General features: G+C 40.7%; 1 protein-coding gene across 4 annotated transcripts in view; it reads left to right on the top strand.

Moving 5' to 3' along the window:
• The window catches only part of thada (THADA armadillo repeat containing), a 96414-nt gene that overhangs the window by 40724 nt on the left and 29563 nt on the right, over positions 1-26127 (top strand). For all 4 annotated transcript variants that reach the window (XM_020091983.2, XM_020091962.2, XM_020091973.2 and 1 more), the window contains exons 29-31: positions 7581-7749; positions 20047-20150; positions 23564-23646. In XM_020091983.2, the coding sequence (XP_019947542.2) occupies positions 7581-7749; positions 20047-20150; positions 23564-23646 (356 nt within the window). The remainder of the gene's footprint in view (positions 1-7580; positions 7750-20046; positions 20151-23563; positions 23647-26127) is intronic.

The following is a 26127-nucleotide window of genomic DNA, read 5'->3' as shown; positions in this document are numbered from 1 at the left end:
CCAGATGATACTGTATGTTCTAATGTATGACCATAATAAGATAGATATCACTTTTGTGTGAGTGAGTGCATCTTTGTCAAAGTCGAATCCCTGTCTGATGCGAGTCTGTCTCTGCAGAGGGCTTTGTTGTCGTTCGTGTAGTCTCATGTGGCAGGAGTTGATTATGTTGTTTTATCTGAATCCTCGCAGGCCACTGGGAAACTGTGGCCACAGACTTCATCTGCTACATTCCTCAGACAGAGAAATCTACAAATATTATTGGAGCATGTCCATTTACACGCACTGCACCTGCAAGTAGAACTAAAGCTTGTATGTCCTGCACACTTGCTTTGTATATCTGCTGCTGTGAGGACCTTCACTGAATCAGAGGACACATGGTAGTTAAATCCAGAAAATATGAAGTATACTGCACCGTGTGATTACGAAGTGTTTCACATAGTAAAATATATAAACATTCTCGACGTGTGTGTATGCGCACGTGTGTATGTGAGAGAGTATATTCTTAGGCTAAGACCTTGAAGTTGGAATGCTTTACTAACAGTAAAGATAACTTGAGTTTGTGTTCTTCGACTGTGTGTCTATCTCTTTGTAGATATAAATGGTTGTGGACTATGTTGGTCGGCTACATGTGATATATCAATGTATTGTTGTTATGTTCTTTGAAAGCAGATACTGTTTGTTGATTTGATTGTTTTTAGGATGATGCCGCTGAGACGTTTGTCTGCTGCTCCATTAGAACAAGCTTAAGATGTTTGGCCATAACCACATAGTTGTATTGCATCCAGCAGCTTGTCTCTTGAATTGAATTGGCGGTCATGGACAAAACCTCTGCTATTCATTTCTTTTCTTTTTTTTCTGTCATAGGTCACAGTTTGGGATCAAAAAGTTTAGCCTAATTCTTGGGTTGGAAATACATTGAACACAAATAGACATACAATATATCAGGATTTTCAGTTACAGATATATTAATTAATATTTACACATTTAATTCATGCAATACATTGAAAAACATTATATTGCTAATATTAATAGCACACGTAAGCCCACAAAACATATTCTGCTCATCGGGTTTTATGATCTCATTTTACAGTGCCATTATCAATGTATAATTATTTTGCTGACCCTGCTTCCCTCTTACACTTGTCAAGTTGCAATAATATCACCATTTTGTCAATAACATTCCCTATTGAAAGTTAAAACTTAACATATGCCATTTAAATATTTTAGCATTGTAGCACATGTTGAATATTGACGACTTCATGCAGCATGGGTTAAGCTACTCTCTTAGTATATTTCTGTATTTCTCTTTTTTCCCCTGCATTTCTTAAATTTAATATTTTGCCGAATTAAATCACTTTTTTGTTTGTAGTGTAACCAGTGAAAGAACAGAGGGCGATCAGTGAATTACTTTAGTGAAGACAAAAATGTCATGATTCTCAAACAGGTTCAGGAGTTATAATCAGCTTCTCTTCATTGATTAAATGCATTTAAGGATGTCTATTAACAACGGACATTAGTGATCCAAGATTAAATAACCTTATTTCACCAAACATCAAATGCAGGGCAGAATGAGGTTTCCTCGTGGTAAATCTGATCACAATAAATGATAAATATAACAGTTTCAACACAACCCCTGCCTGGAAGAGGGAGCTGTTCAGTCTTGTTTTGATGCTCCTGGAACGTTCGCCTTGCGGCACAAGATCAATCAATTTGTGTGAGGGGTCCTTGATAATGTTCAGTGCCTTCTGTGTGATAACGTCCCTGGAAAGTGTAAGTAGTGTGTGTGTGTGTGTGTGTGTGTGTGTGTGTGTGTGTGTGTGTGTGTGTTCCTTGTGGTTTGACTGAGTTATGACTGGGAGAAAGAGCCATAAAAACTTGATGTAAATAGGAGGCAAATCAAAATCCAAAATTACAATGACTAACTTCCTGTTGTTTTTAGAAGGCTGGCGTGCGTCAGTCTCTTTCACCTCACGTAAGATCTTTGTCTTAATTCCTCCCTTCATCTCTCCTGAACCCCCACATTGGAAATGCTGCTCAGAAAATACAAATAATTCCATGTTTTGATTTTTTTTTCCATTTTCCATTTTCCCCTAAATACTGAAACTGATTTACCAGACTTTAATTATAACAAGTAAAGTAATCCCTTCGGTTGTCAGCTGAGTTGTGACTGGCTGGCTGAAGGCATGCAGTGCTCACATCCACCCAAATGAAGCCCACATGTTGATGTTAAATATAGCCCAGCCCTAACGTCTTTGGCTCCAGCCGTGTTTCTCGACACTACCCCCACTCCCCAACCCATCTTCCCTAGGCGTGTGCGGACGTGTCTGATGAGGTCGATGACTGTCGCCCCTCCACCTCCTCCTCACCCTTTTCTTCCTTCTCATATGATCTGAGCCACCGGCTCCAAGTATTAAATGCAGCTCAGCTCCGCTTGTGTAGACAGGACAGAACTTCACGTGTAATAATTATTCCCTTATATCCCTCCATCATCGCACAACACAGCATTTTGTCTCTATACCCTTCCTCCCCACTGCAAGAATTTTCATTCCTCCACTGCCTTGCTTCTGCATGCGTCACACCTGCCCAGTTAATAAGGAAGGAAATGATGATGATGATGTCTTGGGGGCAGATAATGACAAGCAGACACATTCATTCTAATAACTGATGGCAGCTTCATTCCAGTCTTTGACGTCTTTTTGTCTAGTGAACATTTGGTCTTTTCTCCCTCGGTGTCTCCCTTTCTCCTTCTTTCTCCTTCTTTCTCTGCCTGAATGTTACAGCCTCATAGTGCTGGTACAGTGATTTATGTCCTGTGATATCCAGTCCAGGCATCTTTCCGCACCCCTCCCTGTCTACCTTACTCCTTTCCTTTCCCGTCCTCGATGCCTCATATCTCATTTCTTTTGAAGGGGCATGGAATTGCCCATAAACTAAAGTGAGGCTTCAAAGGAGACCACTGTCATTTCCTTCCCAGCAGAGATGTTGTAGATTTCTCCTCCACGCTGCTCATGTTCATGTCTACATGTTGCCTCACTGGGACTCGGACAGTGGACAATGACAAATTTAAGTTGTTTACAGTTTGTCATTGTCCACATTGCTGAGAGTGACCTGAACTTGTCAACAGTGGCTGAACCCTGACACCCTTGACAGACACAAAAAAAGAAATAGTTTGCTGACATGTTCTGCAGTTGATATTTAAAACGTTAACTGAAACTGTACCTTGTGTCGCGATCTGTACACATCAGCATTTCAATAAATCACAGGGCTTCAGTTGGGTGATAAAATATGGAAAAGGGTGGCATCATAGCAGTAAATAATACACTGTTTTTATCCAGATTTAGGTTTGGTCACCCCAAGTTGTGTATATATGTTTTGTTCATTTATATAGTGTCACTGTGGAAAATCAGAAATTGTAGCTCAATGTTTGTGCAATAGGTTTTCATAAAGTGAAGTAACATAACTGAATTTGAAGGCAAAATAATTTTGTATTAACTTCTTTTCAATTAGAAAATCAACAAATATGTGTCCAGGGGTGAAACTATCAAATAACTTTTTTTGCTATATCTTACATTTTAACAAAAATTTGTAACACAGGATTTTTACTCATGAATATTATTTTTTGTATTGTGTTATTGCTAAATCTGCAAATTCAGAAAATCACTCAATACTGTAGACTCAGAGGTGAAAAGCAAATTGAGGTTTTGAGCACTTTGTCATGTTGAATTGTGGGATTGTTTGTATTGTCGTGGACAAATCTATTGTGTAGATACATCTAGACACTTAGAATTTGTACTGTAAAATAAAATTGTAATTTAAATGGTGCACACTATAGAGTGTATAGGACTATTTTTGAACACAGACTGTTTTAGTTTGTAGAACAATGAGACAAAATGACTGATTGTATTCAGACATCTACATCTCCCCCGTATCAATGACTGAGGCAAAATGCTTTTAATTGTGTAACTGAACTTTTTTCTCTCACAGACTTTATTGCTTAGGCTTGTTAAGCTAAAAAGCTTCAGTCGACGGAGGAAACTATTCTCCCAGTTCTCCAAAATGAGGCCCAGATGAGGCTCGTCCATGCCAGTCAACAGTTTGCCTCCTGACCCCACAGGGGACGGCCCTGTTTCTAAAATTACACCCCTCCAAACTGTCATTTCCTTTTGCAAAAGAGTTTCAATGGGACAAATTAGCACAGATAGTTAACATATGGGCCCCAAATGGTGGCGGGCAGGGGTGGAAAGTGTGGAATGGACATGGATCTTGGTCATTAGACATGTTTGTGTGTTAAATGTGCAAGAGTGAGTGAACTTCTGTGCACAGGCGTGTAGAGCTCAGGAATGCAAACTGTTGTCTGTGTTTGATACATGGCCTTCGGTTGTCTGTCTGGCTGTAGGTGTGTGTGTGTGTGTGTGTGTGTGTGTGCGTGCGTGCGTGTGTTAGAGAGAGTGTGTAAGGGATGGCATGCTCACAGCAGGTGGAAAAGCATTTGTTGACAGTTGACTTGTTGCTCCTAACAGCCCTCCCTTTGTTTCAGCCCATATAAATTTCAGGCCACTTGTCTTTTTATTTCCCCGTCTCTTATTCTGACCAACAGTTTATTTTTCAGAAATGACTCACTGAAAATTCGAAAACATGCTGGTAATCATTTGCGAATTGTTTCTTTTTTTTATCTTCGCGCTCTATTTTTTTCCTCATCGTAGATTATACACAGCTGTAAGTTTGTGTCTTTAAACTCATCTCACCCTCCCGCATACCAAAGCCAAAAAAGCGAGCTTCCTTTTCATCCCTGCATTCCACTGTAATGATGGATAGGTGTTTCACGTTTCTCTTGAACCTTCTGCTGAATTTTCCACAGTGGAACAGAGCCTCTTGTTTGGCCTCCACAGCACACTTTAATGCCTTTACAGGCCCTATAAACAGCCTGCACCCTACACACCTCCTGTCCTCCTTTGACTTTAGGTCTGCGTGCATATGTGCAAGTGTTTGTTCGTCTGTGCTCAGCTATGGATTCAAGGAATGCTCTTTATAAACGTAAGAGCCAGTCATTTGTCTGAGAGTCACATGATGATAATTTCACTGCTCTATGTTATTTTGTTTTGTACACAGCCTCAAAGTCAACCTACAGAACGGTTTTAGACATATTCTATCTACTGATGTCTCAACCAACAACAACTGGAACAGACATGCCAATGTTGGGCGACGGTATTTGACTCCTGGTCTGTTATGTGTTGTAATAATGAGAATGAAATAAATTAATCATTCTCAACACTGTTCTTGAAAACCACCTGGAAAGTATTTATGTCTGTTAAACTGACCAGTACTTCCAGTAGACCAGTAGTGTAGGGATGCACATAAACCCTAAACAAAACCACAAAGTTAAATGGTAACAATATATTGTATTCTCAGACTAGGCATTAGACTAACCCCACAGCATGTAGACGTGTTGCTATTTAAAAATCAAGCAGATGGCTGATGGTCAGACCATGACAGATGAGTGTAAGAGAGGGGGAGGAGAGTGGGCCAAAGAGCACTGCACACAGCTCTACAATAAAAACAATGATGAAAAACACTCAGGACTCAGACTCTGTCTGCCTATTTTTCTGTCAAGTGTCAGTGTGTTATAATATGTGAATCTTCATGTTCCATTGATTGTGCTGTTTGCATTAACGCCTAGAATGTCAGTCAGTAGAGCATGTGTATCTCCACCAAGGCCCAATCAAGCTGCACAAGATATACTCTCTCTAAATATGCTTATTTTTTCTGATAAATCTGTGAAACTGTCAAAAGAAGCAAGATATTGTGAGAAAGTGGTGATGAAAAGTTCCTGAATCCACCCCGTTTTACGGGTCCACACCAAAGTGTAATGGTCTTTTTCTTGGTCCATGTCTGTTTATTTATATTTAGTTGTGTACGTCCTTTTGGTAGTTTTTGCGTAATCCAACAACAAACCTGACAATCAACCAAACGAATGGATATGAGCAAAAACATAAGCAGAGGTAAATAAAATTCTTCTTATGATTCACTGAGTTTACGTGACCCATTGTTTCTTTTGTCAGTTTTTAAAGGCGCAACAGTTGAAACATCTCAGCATCTACTTTTTGAGTTGTAACTAGTTTTGAACAGACATGGTTCCCAGATGATGAATCCTGCAACAACTGTTGTTCTTGTGCCAGCATCCTAATACACATGCATAAGATTTGTGTTTGTAAGTAATTTTGACAAATACTTAATATTTTCTTGTCCCCCTGAGAATAGATTGACTTTTGTGATCCCTTTTAATGATCAGGTAAATTCTAGGTTTATATCCAAATGCCTGCAAAACTAATGTGACAATTTAATGCTTTACTGCCTTCTAGCCAGTGTGTACATGTTAATACACTAAATTAAGTTAATGAACACGGTCAACATTATACTTGTGTAACATTGGTATTTTCATTTTGACAATACTACCACCAAGCACCAGCTTTTTGTATTAAAGACGGACTGCTTGACGTCTTGTTCTAAAGATATGACCAGTGTTATAGCTAAGTTGTTTCTTATGGCACTGCAACAGACACCATGCACACTAATTTACCTTTTATTCAAAGTTAGATTGTATATTGTAGAAAATGTCATTCCTTGGGAATTATCTGCTTCGTGGTCTCTGTGCTAAGCTGCTGCCTGTAGCTTTATATTTAACAGACAGACATGAGAGTGCTTCAATCTTTCCCTATTTCTTAAAAAAACATTGCATTTCCTGAATGCCTGCCTCTTCATTTCAAACTGATATGTTACCTGGAATTGTGTCTGTGTTTTTTTGAAGACTGAACTAGAGTTAACTTTTTCCAATATAAAATGAGTCCAGTCTTCTTCCTTCTGCCACTCTTACCCTCTCTCACACTCCTCCTCTCATCTCATCCCGGTCTTGGTCATGTCCTTCCCTCTTATCAGCAATGGCAGTGTTATGACACTGGAGATGGAAAGACTATCAGCTTGTAAACAAGGTTAATTTTAGCCTGTACTCAGGGTGACTGGCCACATTCTCCATCACTAGTGAACACTGTAAATGACCATATGCTTGTGTAACACAGACATCTGTGTGTGGGCAAAAACAAAATGAAAGAGCTTATTTCCTGGCTAGTTAGGTAATGATTTCAAAGTATTTGATTTTGGCATAATTGGTGTTCTGCTGGCCGAGGAGCTGTTTAGATTCAGATTTTTTTAGCCTTTGTAATATTGAAACAGAGAAACAGAAACAGAGAATGGATATTTTATATTTAAGGTTATACCCTAACGCACAGTTTGCATAAAACAATTGTCATGGGTCATCATTCCTAACAAGAATTAGTCTATGCATGGTGTGACTGGAGAACATAATAATAAAGAACATTTATGATAATACACACAATTATTTTTCATAGTTGTAAATTAATTTGAAGTCAACAGTTCCAATAACATTCCATGTCCTGTGTTAACTCAAACACACACAAATGTGACATAACGCAAAAATAAAGGGGTTTCCATGACTGAATATTGGAATGACTTGTTATGACAATAATGTTGATGCTTCTCTGTGTGCGTGCGTGTGTTATCTGCAGATGTGGCCACTCCGCAGTGTATCGGACCAGAGAAATGGCAGCTCGGGCCCTCGTCCCCTTCGTGCTGGTCACCCAGGTCCCATCTACAGTTCACTCTTTACTGCAGCAGCTTCCCCTAGAGCCAGGACCCAGAATCCAACAAAACCACATCCACGGGACTCTGCTGCAGGTCTGAACCCACACACACACCAACATGCAACAAACACCTATGTATATATATGTACAAACATGCTGGGCTCTTCAGTCAGATGTTGCTTAAGTGACCAGAGTTTATTTAGTGATGTAGCTTCAGTTGACCCAAACCTTGAACCACATGATTACTGTGGTGCAGAGGACTACAATAGGTTGCTCAATAGGTTAATCTGATCCCCCACACATATAACTGAGCTGCATCTACCCATCACAACTGCTGTCACACACATTTATGTACAAACAGAGGGTACCGACCCTGTTTGTTATCCTGGAGCTTTCATCTGCATCTCACAGTCTCCCTCTGCAAATGGAGTTTGCTCATGTGTCATGTAGTTGGCATCACCATTGATCTGCATGTGTTATTGAGAGGTTGATCACGCTGCTTAAAGTTCCTGTCATATGCCATTTGCCTTATATGTATGTTGAGATTGTTTATGTCGTCAGCAGAACTTTTGTTGTCTTCTACTGAAACATTCTAGAGTTTTGTGGTTGTTGTTGTTTTCTTCTGGATTCGTCCTGGGTGTGTCAGAGGTGTTGCCCAATCAGCAACGACATTCATATAACGTGGCTTCTTTGCCCGAACTGAACAAGGCTCTGGTCCCAGCTGCACCTGTAGACATGCACACTGCAGCGGCCTGCAGCAATTTATTCATTCAACTCTCCTCGACACTGCTGCCCTCAATTAAATCCTACATGTAAGTTAAAGTAGACTACACATACCTCCGATAAGGCCCAACAGGCCCCTTGAATTCCACCAAGCGGCACCAAATTTCACAAACTCATAGATATAACTTCACTAAATCTCTTCATCAAGATCCATGAACCATTCTTTGGGAAAATGTTGAAAAATCTTGCAATGTTAAAGAAAGTGTTAAAAAAAAAAGTCCTGGATCCAGCTCCTCATTGTATCCACACCAAAATGCCGTGGGTTCTTCCCTGGTCCATATTGCATAATTCCACCAAGTTTTGCTGAAATCCGTTGTGTTATATTTGCTCACAAAGAAATCAACGAACAAATGGATAGAGCTGAAAACATTACCTCCTTCCGTGGAGGTGATGAATTTAACTTTAATTATTTTTCAAAAATGATTAGTCTTTAAGACTCTTTAGAGTGCAAAAATTCAAAAATGTTTTTCATTCTTGCTTCAAATTTGTTTTGTCTTGCTTCTGTTTGAACTCATTGTATATTACCTTTAAACTTGTTGGTCAAAACTATATATAGATATCGACCTATTTTTACTTCACTTCTCCAGTTGGGGGGAGGGCGAGAGCACTGCTCGACACAACTCTACAAAGAGGCAACGCTGCAAAAAAGCTTTTATCAGACTCTGAATGTATAAAGGTCCAGTGTGTAAGATTTAGGTGAAAGGAATTTTTGGCAGAAATTTAATATAAAATAATCCTCATGATGTTTTCACTGGTGTGTTTCATCCTCTCTGTGGAGGCAGCCATGTTTTTTACTGTCGTCCAAACTGGACAAACTAAAACCTTTTGAGTTTTCATGACAACAGAAGTTCACCACAGGTTCTGTTACATGTTTGGAAGGGGATGGTGAGATGAGGAGTATTCAGCTGCAACATGAAACTTCACCTCTAGATATCCCTGAATTCTACACACTGAACCTTTAAGTAATTAATGAGAATTACTGTTTACATATTAAGGACTTAGTTTTACCAAAGCAGTATGTGATTGCTTGAATCTATATACAAAAGGTATTTGTCTTAATTTCAATGTTGCTTTAGGAAACACAGTTTGCATTTAATCGTAAAATGGTTAAAAAAAAAGGGAATAGAAAAATGTTGTGTTAGCTTTACAAGTAAATTAATCTAGTCTTATATTTGCATTAACGTTTCATAGGATTGAATGACCTCAGTTCATAGATGAGTTTATGAGCCTGTAATCCTTCCAGGTTAGAACAAAAAAATCTTCACAACTGGACTCAATCAAAAAGGAGGAAAATGTAAAATCCAACCATCAAATCAGTTTTCATAACATGTGCACACACACCCAGAGGTTATAATATAGGCATCAAGCCTTAGCACAAACAAGCGCACACGCACACACACACACACACAGACACACACACACTAATTCTAACCTGGATCTTAAAACCAAGGCTTAACCATCAAACAGCCCTTTAAAGTTGTGACGAATGTCCTTACAACGATGGTTTCAGACCAAAATTTGTCCACACAACCATAGAAATCACACACACACACACACACACACACACACACACACACACACACACACACACACACACACACACACACACACACACACACGATCTCAGTCGGCCCCACACACCCAGTTTCCACACAGAGCCTGTCCAGACAAGGCGGTTATCGCAGTGTAAATACCAGTGTTTAGTTCTGTCATCACACTCTGACAAACACAACCAAACAGTCTGCTGGTAATATCAACACACAGAGGAAAAGGGGGGATTGGGGGGTTTCCCTGGCCTTTTATTGAACGACACTGATGGGGTCGATGAGGGAGCTGGAGGCGTGGAGTGGTCGGACCTGGTGCTGAGGGGTCAACACAAAGAATGAAAACCACATCATTTTCTACAGGATTTGATTGAGCACTTGTGGTTTGATAATGGTCTGGACTGCAGGGAGGTCTGCCGTGGAATGAAGGCGAGGAGGAGGAGGGGGAGCAGGCGGGAAGGTTGGCCTCTTAAAGGCTTACAGGAGATTTCAGGAGGAGAGTGGATTTGAGTTTTCTTTCCTGTCATGGCCGCCATGTGTGGAGCTTCCCCAGATGTCTCCGCGTTCCTCTCTCCTCGTCCATCTCCATCTCTGTTTCCCAGCTTTCATTCTCTCCTTTAAAACATTCTCTCCTCTGTCTCTGTCAGGATTAGAACACACGTTCTCCTGAGTATGATGGAATAAATGTTGGAACAGTAGGTAGTTTCTTTGTCTCTTGTCATATATGTTCCATTGTCATGTAGCAGCCTCGTGTGCATCTGCTGTAGGTAAATCAAACAATAAGATTTACATTGACAGAATATCATATTTTGTACAATACCGCATGACACAAAGCCTTTTACGGTCTTTTACAACAGAGGAAAGAACATTTAATAACAGTGGAGTCATGTTAATTACATAGAGGGATTGACAAAAGAAATTCAGAGACATGACAAGACTCACAAGCTGCTTATTAAATGGAGATGATTCAGTCATTTTATGTTCCGCTGTACCTGACACACCTACACGCTCAACTTTACAAGCTTGTGCTTCAGCTAATTATCATTTAATGTGCTTTTGATTTTGTCAGTAAAATGTCAGAAGGTAACTGATTCACTTCATTATCATGTAAATGAACAAAATGTAGCATTGGCCGCTAGGAATCTCTCAATCAAAATAAAAGACATGGTTTGATTGCATCGGGAAGTAGTGAGGGGTCATGATAGCTGTTGCCAATGAAAATCTACCTGATGTTACTCGGGTGCAAATCATGTTCAAAAGGCGATCGAAATCGAATGTCCTGTTACCCTTTGGATAATGTAAGTACACAAGTCAACAAAATATATAACATAGGTCTAGTCATGTTTAAACAGATTTAATAAAGAATTATTTCATATTAGATTTTTAAACCAGAGAAAAACAACAGATACCAGCAAATGTTTAATCATTTCAAATTATCAGTGTTTTATTTTTATTTTTGATTGAACAACTAATTGATTAATTGACATTTAATAATTTCAGCATGACCATGAAGTGCAATACACCTTCAAATCGCTGTCATTCTTTGGAGCGTGGGACATTTTACTGCCCGGTGCTTCTCACCACAAATACACCAGTAAATCATGGGTCCTTGAATTTTATTCAGCAACCTGACAATCGTATCCTCCCACTATAACCGCAGGTCCCGTAGTTACTGTTGCTATGTTGTTTGGCCAACAGCATTGCGATGACTGCACCTTCTGGCAACCTACCAATAGTTTGTTATAGTGTTTTGTAATGGGGGGAAAAAAACAAGCACGTCTCTGAGCCATCTTCAGTGTGTTCGTGTGTTTAAAGCGTACATGTAATTGAAGACACTCAATGACTGCGGCATTAGAGCAGAAAAATGACAGAGAAAGATTGTGATTGTTAAATTTCAGGAAAATGGACAGAGCGTAGGATTGGTCCTTTTTAACTTGAACCCACATTTACCAGCTCTGTTTCTGTTCTGTTCCATTTTTCCGTCCAGCTTTTTTACCGTCCAAAAGAGAAGGTAGAGATGTGCAGTGCGTCACAGTCGAACAGTCACAAAAATGTCTGAATGGGATATAACCCAGCCAATGCCTGCAGGCCTTCCTTTGACATTTAATTTCCTTTTTCCTTCCACCAAAAGCACATCAGACTGTTGAACCTCACACAGTGTTTATCACTGCATCTACAAACACAATCTCTGTTGTTTGCTCAGAAGAGAGAGAGTAACACATTCACTTTTCCAGCTCTTCTCTATCACACATGTCACTGGGAGAACATCTTTCAACCTCATTTCAATGCATAATAAACTATTTATACAGATTTTGCCCAATTCTTTATCGATTCATTGATATCTCAAATAATATTCCATTAGTGATGTTAGTATTTGCTGCAGATTTCACAGATTCCTTTACCGATTCATTTTCATCACAGCAATAGTGATGACAATTTGCGGAGTTCGATGCGAAGACAGATGCCAGGTGCATCTCTGTGCGCAAATGTGAACCTAGTCATTAGCCAGTTAGCTCGTTAGTTTAATAAGTTTGAAATCCAAAGTGTAAAAATGACATATGGTTTAAGAGGTAAGAAAGCAATAAAGAGAACTTCACAACAAATCAAACTATTCCTTTAATTATTCTGCAATTGGAAATCCAATTAACATGTAAGCTGCATTCAGACATGCACTGAACTCTGGATTATGTCCTGATATCACCCTGAGGGGCTGTACGTGTATATGTATGAAATGTGAGTGAGCCATGTGTGAGTAGGCATGTTGATGACATTTTTCTATATCTCTGCATTATATCTTGAGAAATTCTGGATGCGCCCCCTGAATCAAATCCGGTCCAAAAGTCAATGGGTTCTTCTTTTCTCATACCCCACCCTTCCACCAAGTTTCAATAAAATGGGTTCAGTAGTTTTTAAGTACTCCTCACAAACAAACAAACAAACTGTTGTAAGGGTGTAAGGAACTATTCTGAATGAATAAGTTGAATACGTCTCTTTTTTCCCTGTGGCACTGTTTATTTATGTAGTATATAAAACCTCTTGCGAGGCACAAACACATTTTTACTTCTCCTAAACCTCGTTCACACATGTGCTCTGTGTTAACCTAAATTTAGTCGCCATCTTAAATACAGTGCATATGAAAGGTCTCCAAACCTTTCAGTCTTTTACTACTGAGTTCAAATTAAGAAACGGATTACTAAAAACGGAGTGTGCGAATTGCAAAAGTATTTTCTCACACTGTTCTAAACTTCTGCCATTTCCCAGTGTGTGTTGCAGTGTAAATTACAGAGAGACCTCTCTGATAGAGCAGTTTCTTTTTTTTTCTTCATCATGAGAGTGTAAAGCTTTGGGTTCAGGGGAGTTTTTTGAGTTTCTGAGAGCAGTGCTGATAAGTTGGTATATATCTGCAGGGACCATCTGTAAGCAGGCTATAGATAGCAGGTGTGTTGGTAGCTGGGTGGGGCCACTATCCAGAAGATGGAGGCAGATATTTAAGGAGTGTGGGGGAAGAGGGTAGGACTCTGGCACTGCTGCATGCAGGTGAAGTGGTCTAAACATAGTGAAACACAGATAAAGGTTTGCAGCGTACGTGTGGAGAGGAGCATCTCACACACACACACTGATAGTGGCCATGTGTGTAAAATATTCTGAGCACATGTGTATGATGTTTGGAATTGAGGAGAATGAGCAGACAGATAGAAAGGCAGTGTGTGTGTGTGTGTGTGTGTGTGTGTGTGTGTGTGTGTGTGTGTGTGTGTGTGTGTGTGTGTGTGTGTGTGTGTGTGTGTGTGTGTGTGTGTGTGTGTGTGTGTGTGTGTGTGTGTGTGTGTGTGTGTCTGCACATGCACACCACACACTGGTTGTGTGTTTATTCTGAGATGATGAGGACATTGTGTTTAGCTTTGGGAGATTCCTAATGTATGTAATCTGGTGTGTGCCTGTAGTGTGTGTAACAGGTAGCAGATGTTTCTGCTGGAAGGAGGAATGACTTCCTCTGTTATTGTCGGAGAACAAATGTTAGTGGGCTAAGTGCAGAGCTGGGAACTATCACAGCTTCTGAGGCAGGCTGCACCACCCTGCTGACTTTCTCACATTCACACTGAAGAGGTTTGATAACCCACACAAGAAGGTTTCCCTCCAACTCCACCTCCAGCCCCAATTCATTCTTCCTTATGTTGCAGATTCCTCTGTGTCATTGTGATTAAGAGTGTGAGTTGTGCACTGAATCGTGTAAATCAGATATGGCTTGACATCATGGGGGGTAAACGGCCCAAACAACCACCTGGACTCAAAATGACCTAACACCACCTCTTGAAATTCAGTAGAACTTTTAAGGGAAATCTGTCTCGTCACACTTAGTTGTGATCGCTACAGCTCCCCCCTCATATCTCGACGAAATTGAAGGTTTGGGGTATTTTTATTTTTTTTTAAGTGGCCCTGTGATGTCATGGGCATATCCTCATGAAACGGATGGTTACAGAGGTCTGGAGACATTGACTGATGACACAACTGGCCAGTAGACTACTAAAGACACAAATTCCAGCATCAATCAATAACAGTAGCTGTGTTGGGTATTTTGTGAATACTAACTACCTTATCTTCTTGCCAGCTAGGTTGCCTGCTAACAAGACGAGAAGTTAACACCTTTCATTCAAGATATGTTATTGTTGAATCAAAACCTGTTTCATAATTGTCTGCAAATCTCTTTTGTGGAGCCGTATGTTGATGCAACACAGCTTATCTATGAAATAGTCCTTTCTTTAATTCTCTGACTCTGCAGGTCATTTCTGTCAGGGACAATTCCCAAAGTCTAAAGTTCAAATTAATTAATGCATTAATTTCCATCAAATTTCTATTTCATGCAGAAGTTTAATTTAAGAGAATCTGCTAATCATGGTGTTAATTGATTTTATTGTTTTATTTTAGTGTGACTGCATTTTGAATAAAAAGCCAAGATCAGCCTGTTTTAACCTGAAGCAGCGCTGTCCTCTGGATGGCCTCAGTAAGGCCCTTGTATAAAACATCTTAAAACAAATTGGAATCACTTCTGTCACGCCACCATGCACCAAACCTCAGCTGATACAACCAGAACTCAGTTTAAGAAGCCCATCGGACAGACCGACACTAAAACAACCCGACACCCACCTCCACTCTTGACACGTGCCAGCAACAGCCGTGGCCCAGAGTGCCTGGTACGGGCCAGAACTATTAAAGCTGTGGCCTGTGGTGGTTTGAGAAGGGCCAACTTGACGGATGTAATCCTTTGTGTGTTTCCACAACAGACACTAAATGAGACTGAGAGGAGAAGGAGGCACAAGAATTAGGAGAGTTGCTGTCTCCTTTTTTCTGGCAGCGGTGACAATGGTGTTGTTTTTCCAGATGCATTCTTTCGTCTTGTCTTCCAACAATTTTTCTTAGGCCTGCTTTTACGACTGCTGCCTTCGGCCAGTGGTGTGCCTGGGCTTTCTGAGAAAATCCTTAGGGCTGAACCAGTGAAGGAATGTAGGGGCCTGAAAACCCAGAAAGCTAACTTTTGATATGACATAAGATTTACCTAACCCTGAAAGAACATAAGGACACCAACCCTTAAGTTGGAAAAATTGATTCCTAGTGAGTTGAATTTAGTTGATAGTTTAAACAGTTACGGTTGAAGATGTTCCGTTATCGTCACCAGTATGAGAAATGCATTTGATATTTTTCTCAGAGTTAATGTAGTTCAGTCTTCTTCTTGTCAGCGTGAAGTCTGAAGTCACATTTTTTTCCTTTCGCAAATCTTGGACAACCAAAAACAGCAAGATGAGGAAAAAGAGTGACTTGACCCCTGTTGTTGAAAGTGGCTCATATTTTACCGCTTTAGGAAAGCATTAATGGTGGCAAGGAGTGAAATACTTGACAACCTTTCTCACACACACACACACACACACACACACACACACACACACACACACACACACACACACATACACACACACACACACACACACACACACCCCTCATGCTACTAGCATAAAAATACAATGGCTCTCTCTAGACATCGCTAGAGACTGTTTGAGTTGCTCTGGTCAAACTTTTGACAAAGACATAGTAGCACAGTTCTTTCGTGCGCACACAGACATACACACACACACACCACTAAATTACTTGTTTGTCACACCCATGTCCATATGCAAACGTGAGGGAGTATGACTTGTTGTCTAGGGTGCATATGGAAGCTTTGCTTTTGCAAGAATAAGGCTATATAGAGTAAAAGCGTGTGTTTATTTCTTTTTATATTTAGACTGTCTTTATTGGGATCTCTTTTTGCCTAATTGGGCGCGTCCACACTTTGCCTAACCCCTATCTGGTTTTATGTGAATGCCGATTTATATGTTTCTTTGTGCATGTGTTTTACTGGACTGAACCACGAATTGGCGTGCAATTATTTGCACTTGCACTTGCTCTGTGTCTGTGTGTGTGTGTGTGTGTGTGCGTGTGTGTGTGTGTGCGTGTGCGTGCGTGCGTGCACACGCATGTGTGCGCGTGTGTGTGCATGCTTGCTTGCTGCCGCGTGTGGTCAGTCTGTGGTTGCGGCAGTGGGAGGGACGGCAGGGCAGGCTGATAACAGAGTCTGAAGGGACCTCACATCCACCACCACTATTTTTACCGGGCCCAAAAGAGGAGTAAGGCTTGTTGCAGCACACACTCAGAAAAACACTCAAACACACATACACACATTTAAACGCCTCACTAGGAAACAAGGCCTTTGATATTTTTCATGTTTAGCACTGCTGCACCAAGTTTTTCCTCTGCATTAAATTGCACTAGAATTTCTCCTCTAGAGGGGGTTTGAATGTTACAAATATTTATTTGTTAGAAAATATATTTTAGAAAATTACATTAAAAACATTAAATTATCATATTAATAACGATTAAAATTCATGTTTCATGTGAAAGCTGTTCATAGAGATTAACCCGGTCCGTTGTTTCCTTCTCCTCTTTTCATCATTTTGGTGTCTGTCAGCTCATTGTTTTGTTTATGACCAACATTTTTACTGTTTTGGTTTTTTAACCGTTATTGTCAACCAGATTTTTAGCAGAGAAAAGGCTATGATAAACTTCAGTACACCTCCATCGCACCAGCAAACAGCAGACAAGTGATAATTGTTCTTGATTAATGTTTGATTGATTTGTTATGTGGTATTTAAGGAAATCAAAAATGTAAATCACCATCTGTATTTATGTTATGCTATTCATATGAAAAGGGCGGGTAATATATATTTTTCTTTTACCAGATCCTTTATCGTTCATCGAATGTGTCTGAGTTTATGTGTATTGTTTTTGGATTGAAAGGAATGAAATAAACTAAATAAATAGATTAGATCCTAATGCTAATTTAAGTTATAAATTCATAAGAAATCCATTGGATAGTGAGTCTCAGTATGTTTTGTATATTATGATATATTGATAAGAAGAATGGAAAATACTTCTGTAACATTTTCTGGAGAAAGAAATATAAAGTATTATGGTGTGAGCCCTCAGAGGTGTTACATTATTCTCTTTATGGCTTAAAAAAACCTTTTTATATTAAAGAAAATACATTTCACATGTTTGGCCCCAGGGATGCAGTCACGTTGGTGAGAAACACTGAGCTCCACCTTTTAATAAACATTTTTCACTTGAATTCACTTGGAACATATATTTGGCTGCATAATTCTGTGTGAAAGAGCAATATCTCAAGTGAGACATTTCCTGCAGGTGAAGTACTTGTAGAGTGAAGCATCATGCCTCATAGCATTAATCAGAACTTCAAGTTGGATTAACAATAAATTAGCCTGCACGAGGCCTCAGTGCTGCCATCTTATCATCTCCCTCTCATTTTTATCTTGATCCAGTCCCAGCATCTCCTCCTCCCACACGGGGTGTAGTGCAGTACTCTGTCTTTGGGAGGAGGAACAGGGAGGCTGCGTTTTCTATAAATATTCCGGTTTTCTCCATGCTGAGCTGGATTGAGCTGGTTGAGCCTCCCATGTAGGGACTTCCCAACCCGATGGATATGGTGTAGCTGTGGAGTGGACAGAGACGGAATGAAGACATGGGGCTCTGACACTGGAACCAGTGCTGGTACTGGGGCTAGTAATACTGCTAATGAGCAGACCTGTGTACCAACTTCATTGCTTGTAACTCAAAGTGTTCCTATAACCATCAAGAACCTTTGATGAGAAGAATAAGCTTGTTGTCTTTTACTGCGGCTGTATTGATTAACAGCCACACCACCTTAAACATGATTGTTGATTTAAATGATCTGTTGACCAACAAGTCAAATGTTAAAGTGTTGATATTAGTATAGAACCAATTTGATTCATGCATTGTTTCCCAACTTCTAACCCCCTCATCTACTCATTTATAACATATTATAAACATATTCTCCATCTTGTCCTATGTTCTAAAATTATTTTAGTTGCATGCAGGATTATGTGGTGACATAGCACTGCCCTTAACAGAATGTCATGTTTGGTTTCTGCACCATCACAAAGGTTTTTACTGTTCCGATATAGATTATTAAGATTGATTTAGTCTGAGACCATTGTGTCAGTCCGTCAAAAGTTTTCTACAAGTGAGCTGTGACCTGGAAAGCTGCACAAACCTGATCGGAGCTCACACTGAACCTGGAGACACATTCAAGGGCAGTGGATATATTTGCAGAGAATGCTTCAAATGTGACTTGTTCTTTACTAATGAGTTTTTGGATCATGGAATCCTTTGATTCAATATTTGGTTTGGGAGTCAGCTCCAGCACTGGCTCCTTGTTGGTGGAAAAGCCTGTAGAGAGTGACAGCGAGAGTAAGAAGGACGCAGAGGTGTGGAAGCTGTTTGTGTGAGTGTTGCCTGGGCGTGGAGACTGCAGAAGAAGAGAAGGGGCAGGCCGGGACTCGGTGGCCAGGCTTGGTGCTACGTGGTCGGCCTGGTTTTTCCCCACGTTGCCTTCCCTGCATGGCGTAATGAATGGCTTCCTACTGGTCTGTGGCTGTGGCCCTGGCTTAAAGAGTATACTTACCAAGGCCCAGAATACACACCCCAGCCAGCCAGCCAGCCTGTGTCCTGGCCTCTGAACACTCCCAACCACCAGTCCACCTGCTACAAACTGGCTCAATCTCACTGTCTCATCAGCCACAATAAAAAGAATGATTTGTTCCTCAATGGGAAACAGTTAAACGTGAAATATTTTTTTTCCTTCCACTGGCTCTGCAGTTGCTGCCGTCTTTTGAGGTTTGCATGTTTGTCACACAGGTCAGAGTTGAAGAAAGGATGGTTTACTGGATTGAAAGGTAGGGCACTCCAGAGAACGGTCCTTTCTTGAGCTCTGACCTGTTTGTACACATGTTTGTCAGACAGGTCAGAGGTATGGCACTCGCTGTCTCCTCTTAATGATTAAGTAAGGTCTTAAAGTAGGTGGTTGAAGCACTTTGTAGTGTCCACATCATGGCTACGGTTGTACTAATAACTTTTAGTTAAAGACAAAAAATCTTCCTCCAGATTAGTGTTTTTGCTCCGAAACAGACTTAATCACAATCCATATTAAAACACCTGAAAAAACACGACCACTCACAAACAGTTGGGATACGTGTGGTGGAAAGGTGATACAGTTTCACTATTTGCAGTTGGTTGCTTGGTTTTAAGAAAATCACTGATGAGGTGGAACTGTTTCTTTTGGCATTGCTTTGCCTTTGCTGCTGGTAGTTGAGTCATGACAGATAAGAACCATTCAGGAAGCAAATGCATGTGACTTTTTTTTCCAAAATCTATTTCTGCCTGTTTCTGATTAACATGCAGTCCCACCATTTTCAAACTGACACCGTCTGCTTTAGGGGCTTGGATTAGTGCGGCCGTAGGAAACAAAAGTGTCATTTAAAAGAATGTATTGTGTCAACTTTGTGTCTTGTTTCATGCATGATTTTCTTGAATTCAGTTTGGTGAACTAGTTTAAGCAGCCAAAACTCTCAACAATATTTACGTTCAGGTGATATGTGCCAATGGTAGTTCTCAGAATTCTAAAAATTAAATTGTGTGTGTATTTGTGTTCTATTCAGGTGCTGTTTCTCCTGCGCTCCTACCAGACTGACTCACACAGACCCCTGCCAGCAGGAAATGGCATCAGCGAAGCTCTCATCCAGCGCATGTGGCTCGCCTCTCGGTAATCCTAGACACACACGCACGCACACACACGCAGATAAGCATCCCTCCCTCGATCCCAACTCCCTCGCTAGAAGAATAGCTCCTTGTCTCTTGTCCATCCCCTCCTTGGCCATGTCCGCTTCATGTCCTGCCCAGGCTTACATTTCAAAGACACCGCCTGCTGTCCCATCCGCACACCCCCACCCACACCTCTGGCCCTCTCACCCAAGATGGAGGCCTCAAGATGGTGCAGATTACCTTGTAGGCCCCCTCCTACCAGGCCCAGGTCAGGCCCCGGTCTCTGATGTCCCCCATGGTGCAGCCCACAGCAGATAACACAGGGTTACTGGGTTAGCAACACTAGCCCCGCTAGCTCTGCTTGGTTACACTGATGAGCCTTAATTAAGGTGACGAGGTGAATTCTTGCTCACCGGAGCACGCCCGCAGACTGTCTGTTTGATCAACCCACAGAGCCCGGCACCCAGATCTAAGGACATCACAGGTCAGAGGATCTCTGTTTTTGAAAAAAGAAAACCAATTTTCTCATCCAGAACACCACTAATTTGAAGCGGCCACCTTCCAAAAAGGATGGAATGCATTGTTCGTCTAGTGAGAGTCGCCGTTTGGTTTTGGCCTCACACCGTCTCCGCGTTGTGTCATTTTGGACTTTTTCTGGCTCCCAGAAGTTATTGACGCTGTAACGATGACTGCACACATACAACTCACCGCTGTTGACTTTGGCTATGTGGTGCTGCAGCAGACTCAGTACCAACGAAAAAGAGCATCACCAGTGTTCTGTTTGGCGCTAATTGACCTTCAGCATAAAGCTTACTCATTCATACACAGAAACAACTTCACAGGACTCATCTCTTCCCAAGTGTGGTTTCACTTAGGACGCACACACACAATCCCCTTGCCCCTTTCCTCAGAATCCACTCCTGTATGTGCGTGTGTGAACCGTGCAAAGGATCTGTGCGTGGGGGTGTGTGTGTGTGTGTGTGTGTGTGTGTGTGTGTGTGTGTGTTATTAATATCCGAGTGATGAAAATATGACGTCAAGATCACACACTGTGTCCCTTGTTCTCTCAGACACACACTCTCGCAGCGTTGTGGTCATACCCTTGACTGAGCACACACATCAACTGAACACACACACACACTTCTCACTGCCCACACATGCTGCTTCACTTACATGCAGACCATAGGCCGACACAAGCCATTTATGACAACGTTCACAACTGATGTAAGTGTAGTAATTCTGTTTTGAACGCGCCGGGTCATAGGTTTTATAGTAAATTGATTAATTGTGTATTTTTACAAATGGAGAGAAAACAAATACAACTGGTTCCTTGATCGTACTGCTGGGGGCATCTCATGTGATGGGTCCACGCTCTTTGCTTGAAGGACTTGCCATTAATGAAGGCTGATATCAGTGAACAATCAAATGTCTTATGCTTTGAGCTGTTGATTCAGGACTGACAGTAACTTTTTGTTTAAGTTGGCAACATGAAATTAATCCAATTCATCATCCGATCATGTGCTGAAAAGATTAGAGGTTAAATCAATCAGTTCATCGTCTACAATTTTATGTGTTTAGTTTTCTTTTTTTCAACATTTATCTAATAATAGGAAAACCCCATAGAGATTTAAAATCTGTTTTTTTCCAGAGCGTACTGTCTGTTCATCTTCTCCCCAGTTCTGCCTTAAGTTTTCAAAACAGAGAATCTTTTTCCTTGCGCTCTACAGTCCCTTAAATTGTGCTTGAGAAACTCTAAATCCCCTTTTTACACCGGTCAAAATACCCACGAACATCTGGCTTTTGTCTGCATTGGGAATGTATACATCAGTATTCACTCCCGGGTCAAATGACTCTGCAGTTGACACAGGTTTTAATCGACTATGGTTCTGAGCAGCAGTGATGGATACATGACACCCGGGGGAACGCACTCTCAGTGATGTGAGAAAGCACCTCAGTTTTCAGTGTGTTCCTGACATTAAAAGTGCGCTGGGAAAGGAGTCGATCACTTTTTTAGCAGGTTATCCCACGTTTTGCGTTTCCCTACTTATTCCATTGTAAAGGAGGTATTAGCAGGTTGTTGCATCCATTTTACTCATAGTTGCTTCCACTCTGCAGCCTCTACTCCTGTTTGATAGAGAGCTGCTGATATGGTCTTATTTCCAGTAGTCCCCCCCGCATCTCTGCAGAGGACCTCTGTTACAGTGACCTCCCTGACCAAGGCCCTTCTTACCTGGTTACATTACGCCTGGACAACTACCTACAAGAGGAAGAGTCCCGTTTATTCCAAACTTCTTCCAAGTTACAATTATTGAGGTCACTGTCACTCCTGGCAACAGTCAACGCTTTAGAGATGGTTTTATATCCTTGCTCTAATCTATGCTTCGCCACAAGTTCACCACAGAGGTCTGCAGAGAGTTCCCTGGATTTCATGCTTTGGTTTTTGTCCTGTCATGCAGTGCGACTTAATATACACAGACGTGAGCTTTACTTAACCATGTCCTGTATATATCAGTTTATTTTGCCAGAGGTGAAGTCGAGTCAGGTTCTAGACAGATCTCAAGGATCATTTAAACAAACAGGATGCACATGACCACAGTTTAAAGCGCCATAGCAAAGGATTATAAATGCTTTTATAAATTAGATATTTTAATTTCTGAGTTTTGATACATTTACGATATTTTGAGAGTAGATATATTGACAAAAAAATGTATCGTATGCAAGTGTATAAAAATTGGGAAAAATTGAGTCATAGATGTTATTAATCAAGGGATAAACAGAAAACTTGTGGTTGAGGAAAAAACTGCTAGTAAGTCTACATTGAGTCAAATTAAGTAGAATTCTGTTCTGGTAAAATCTTTTCTCACTCCTTATTTTTCCATCATACCCATTAGAGATATTCATCTGTGCTTTTGCAACTTAAAAACCACAGCAGGAGGTCTGACCAGGACAAGGACAAATAACGTCAGCCCCAGAGATCACATTTAATCCCAAAAAGTCTCCAAAGTTTCTCTCAACCAATAGATTCATTGAGTTACACATCTCCAGTGACCTAATTCAGCAGTTTGTGGTGAGACATGAGCCTGTTTCTGAAGAAAATCTTTGTCTGTGATCTTAATGGAAAAAAGATAATCGATGACTGGAGGCTGCTGTTACCTCTTTAACTCAATAAGGGAACATCTCCGTAATAAAAGGGGGGCTTCATTATAAAAGAGAACACCAACTTTGTATTTTTCACCAAAAACAATTCAAATCAAGAGTGGTTGACTGTAAAAAAAAAAAAAAAAAAAAAAGAGGTTAAAGTCATTTTCTCCAGTTTTGTGTGCTCTGTCAAGAAAGCTTATTATTTAAGGTTTCTTTTTTTGGATGCAGAAGCTAAAAGAAACCCCCTGTCTGCTTTTTGTTCTCACTTTTCAGACAGAATAGCTGTGTGGTGACCAGGGGAGCCTTTCTGGAAGTGTTAGTGTGCCTGTGTGGGCCGAAGGTCAGTCTTTTGGAAGGTGAGTAGTGTCTGTGCTGTTTCTTTCATGTCTTAATGCACGGAGCAGGATAAACACACAACTCATCTCCACTTTCTGGTCATGGAGGATGTTGGATTCCGACAACTTGGATTCAGAACTCACAGTTTCTCTGACAAGTGACAGGGTTTCAAGAAACATACCGAAGTTTTAAAACAATGAAGTACTCCTGCAAGATAATCCACTGCTCCACTGTCTGTCCATTCTGTAATTACCTTACTTATATTTTATAATAATAATCTTCTACTTATATTAAAATACCACTGACTACACTGTTTCTATCTAAAAATTCAGTTTGGTTCATGAGCAGGCACATACTTGGTCAGATGTTGTAGTTTACTGATTGGCTTCTTTTCATGTCACTCAAACAGTCCCCTTCTCTGAAGCCTATCATCACATGAGCTGGTTATTTTTCTTATAGTGAGGGAATTTTGTAGTTATAGACAGATCAAACACTATATATCCTTAAATATATGTATTTAAGTGTTACATATATATATGTATTTGAGGATATGTATGATATATAACAATTCTTCATTAAAATGTCTCTATATTGAAGGAAAAAACGATTTGAGATTTCAAAAATAAAGTCTTTATTTAATGAGAACGTCATAATATCATGAGAATGATTCAAAAAAATTAGGACATTTAGACAAGGTTAAGGGACTGTGATTTCGTCATTTCAGCTTTACCTGTCTTTTTCTGTCTGTGCTATAGCTTCCGGAGCAAACATCAATAAAACTTTAATACATTATGTCATCTGTGAAAATGATTTGCATCGCAGCTGGTTATATGGTTTTTCTACTTATCTGTTTACACCGGGGATTTGAGAGAAACAACATTTCAATCCTTTTGGTCTCCTGTTGGCAGGATTGACAATAAACTTGACTTTTAAGTACATTTTGATCGACAATGTTGATTAAAACAACGACTCCTAAGAACCCACGCTCAAACTAGGTATTTGTTATTGTTTTGATTGAGAAAGTGAGATTTGGGGTAATAATTGACTTTCCAGTCAGTATTTGCCAGAGGATTAAATTTGGGCCGTACGTTGCAGCGGACAGAAAATGTTGTCAGTCAAATCAGATTTAACTGTTTGATACGACAATACAAGAATAATGTTATCCTGGAGCCTGAGCCGACAAGGCTTTTCTTCCACTAGGCAGCAGCCTGCATCTCTCTCAGACTCACCCAGGGTCTTTTCTAGTCACCCCAGAGAGCAGCGTGAACACGATGAGAGCTCATTTTGTAGCTTCTTCTGGGACCAAAATGTTCTGAAAGGAAGCTGCACTCTGACAAAAAACAAAAAGACAAATGCACGACGTGGAGAATCTCAGTTGGCTGGAGTGGTCTCTGGCTCATGATTAGAATCTTGGACTTTCTGCCCTGGAGTAAAAACTCTCTGTTCTCATACCACTTCATATTTTAACTTTATGTATATTTAATTAAAATTGCCCTTGTGTTTCATTTGTCTATACATTTGTCTTTCTCTCTCCTGGACTCGGGTCTCTCTTGCAAATGAGTTGTTAATCTTAATTTAAATGAATTACCGAATTAAAAAGTCTCCTATTGTGTGTAAATGTTGAATGATAGTGGTTCAGGATTAGGTTTTGCATGTGTTGTCGTCTCTGTAATTTTAGATCTTATATGGTGATTTGCTGAAGTCAGCCAGTTGCTGGGGAGTTTTTAATCTCAGTAAGCAGCAACTGTGTTCCCTCCATTTGTTGAGTTTGACTTTGAATACTTGTACGTCAGAACAGACAACCCGGGAACGTTTGCTGGCGAGGCTGTCCGCGGCGCTCTCCATTTAGACGGATCGTTGACAGAAGTCAGCTTCATGTCTTGGCTAATTCAGAGAAGCCCCCCGAGTGTGTGTGTGTGTGTGTGTGTGTGTGTGTGCATCTGTGTTCGGGTTTGTATCTGTGTACGTGGTGTGGTTGTGTGCACATGTGCGCAGATTGGCAGGGGGTCTCTGCGGTGGAGGAATGTGAAACCAAAGGCGAGGGATCTCTGACAGATGGTGGGATTGTGCCTATGACCCAGTTTATGGAGGAGTGCACTACGGAGAGGGAAACAGAGAGAGAGGAGGGGGAGGCACTTAATGTTTTTGGTCTGCCATGTGCTGAACACATGTTCGCCTTGACAGTGGAAATACCGGGGATTTCTCAAAACAAGCCTATAGATTGAGGAGTCGGCCTGGCCCGATTTGGCTCTGCTCCTTACATAACTAAATAAGCACCCGTTAGCTTACACACCTCTAATGCCTCTATTATTATCACAAGCTTGTCTTTGGATTCATTTCTCACCTCTCCCTGCTGCTCTTTCTTTCTCTCTTTTCCTCTTCCCCTCTTCCATGAAAGCTCTTAAGAGTGCCTGGCACCAAGGCCAAAGGTGAACAGTCGGCTTTTTCAATATTACTTTTCCCCTTCTAACTGGCTCCCTGCATTAAATAGGAACTCTGCA

Source organism: Paralichthys olivaceus, chromosome 14, assembly GCF_024713975.1.
Source record: "Paralichthys olivaceus isolate ysfri-2021 chromosome 14, ASM2471397v2, whole genome shotgun sequence".
Classification (NCBI taxonomy): Eukaryota; Metazoa; Chordata; class Actinopteri; order Pleuronectiformes; family Paralichthyidae; genus Paralichthys; species Paralichthys olivaceus.
The sequence above is the reverse complement of the archived record's forward strand: the minus strand, read 5'-3'. Positions and strand labels throughout refer to the sequence as shown.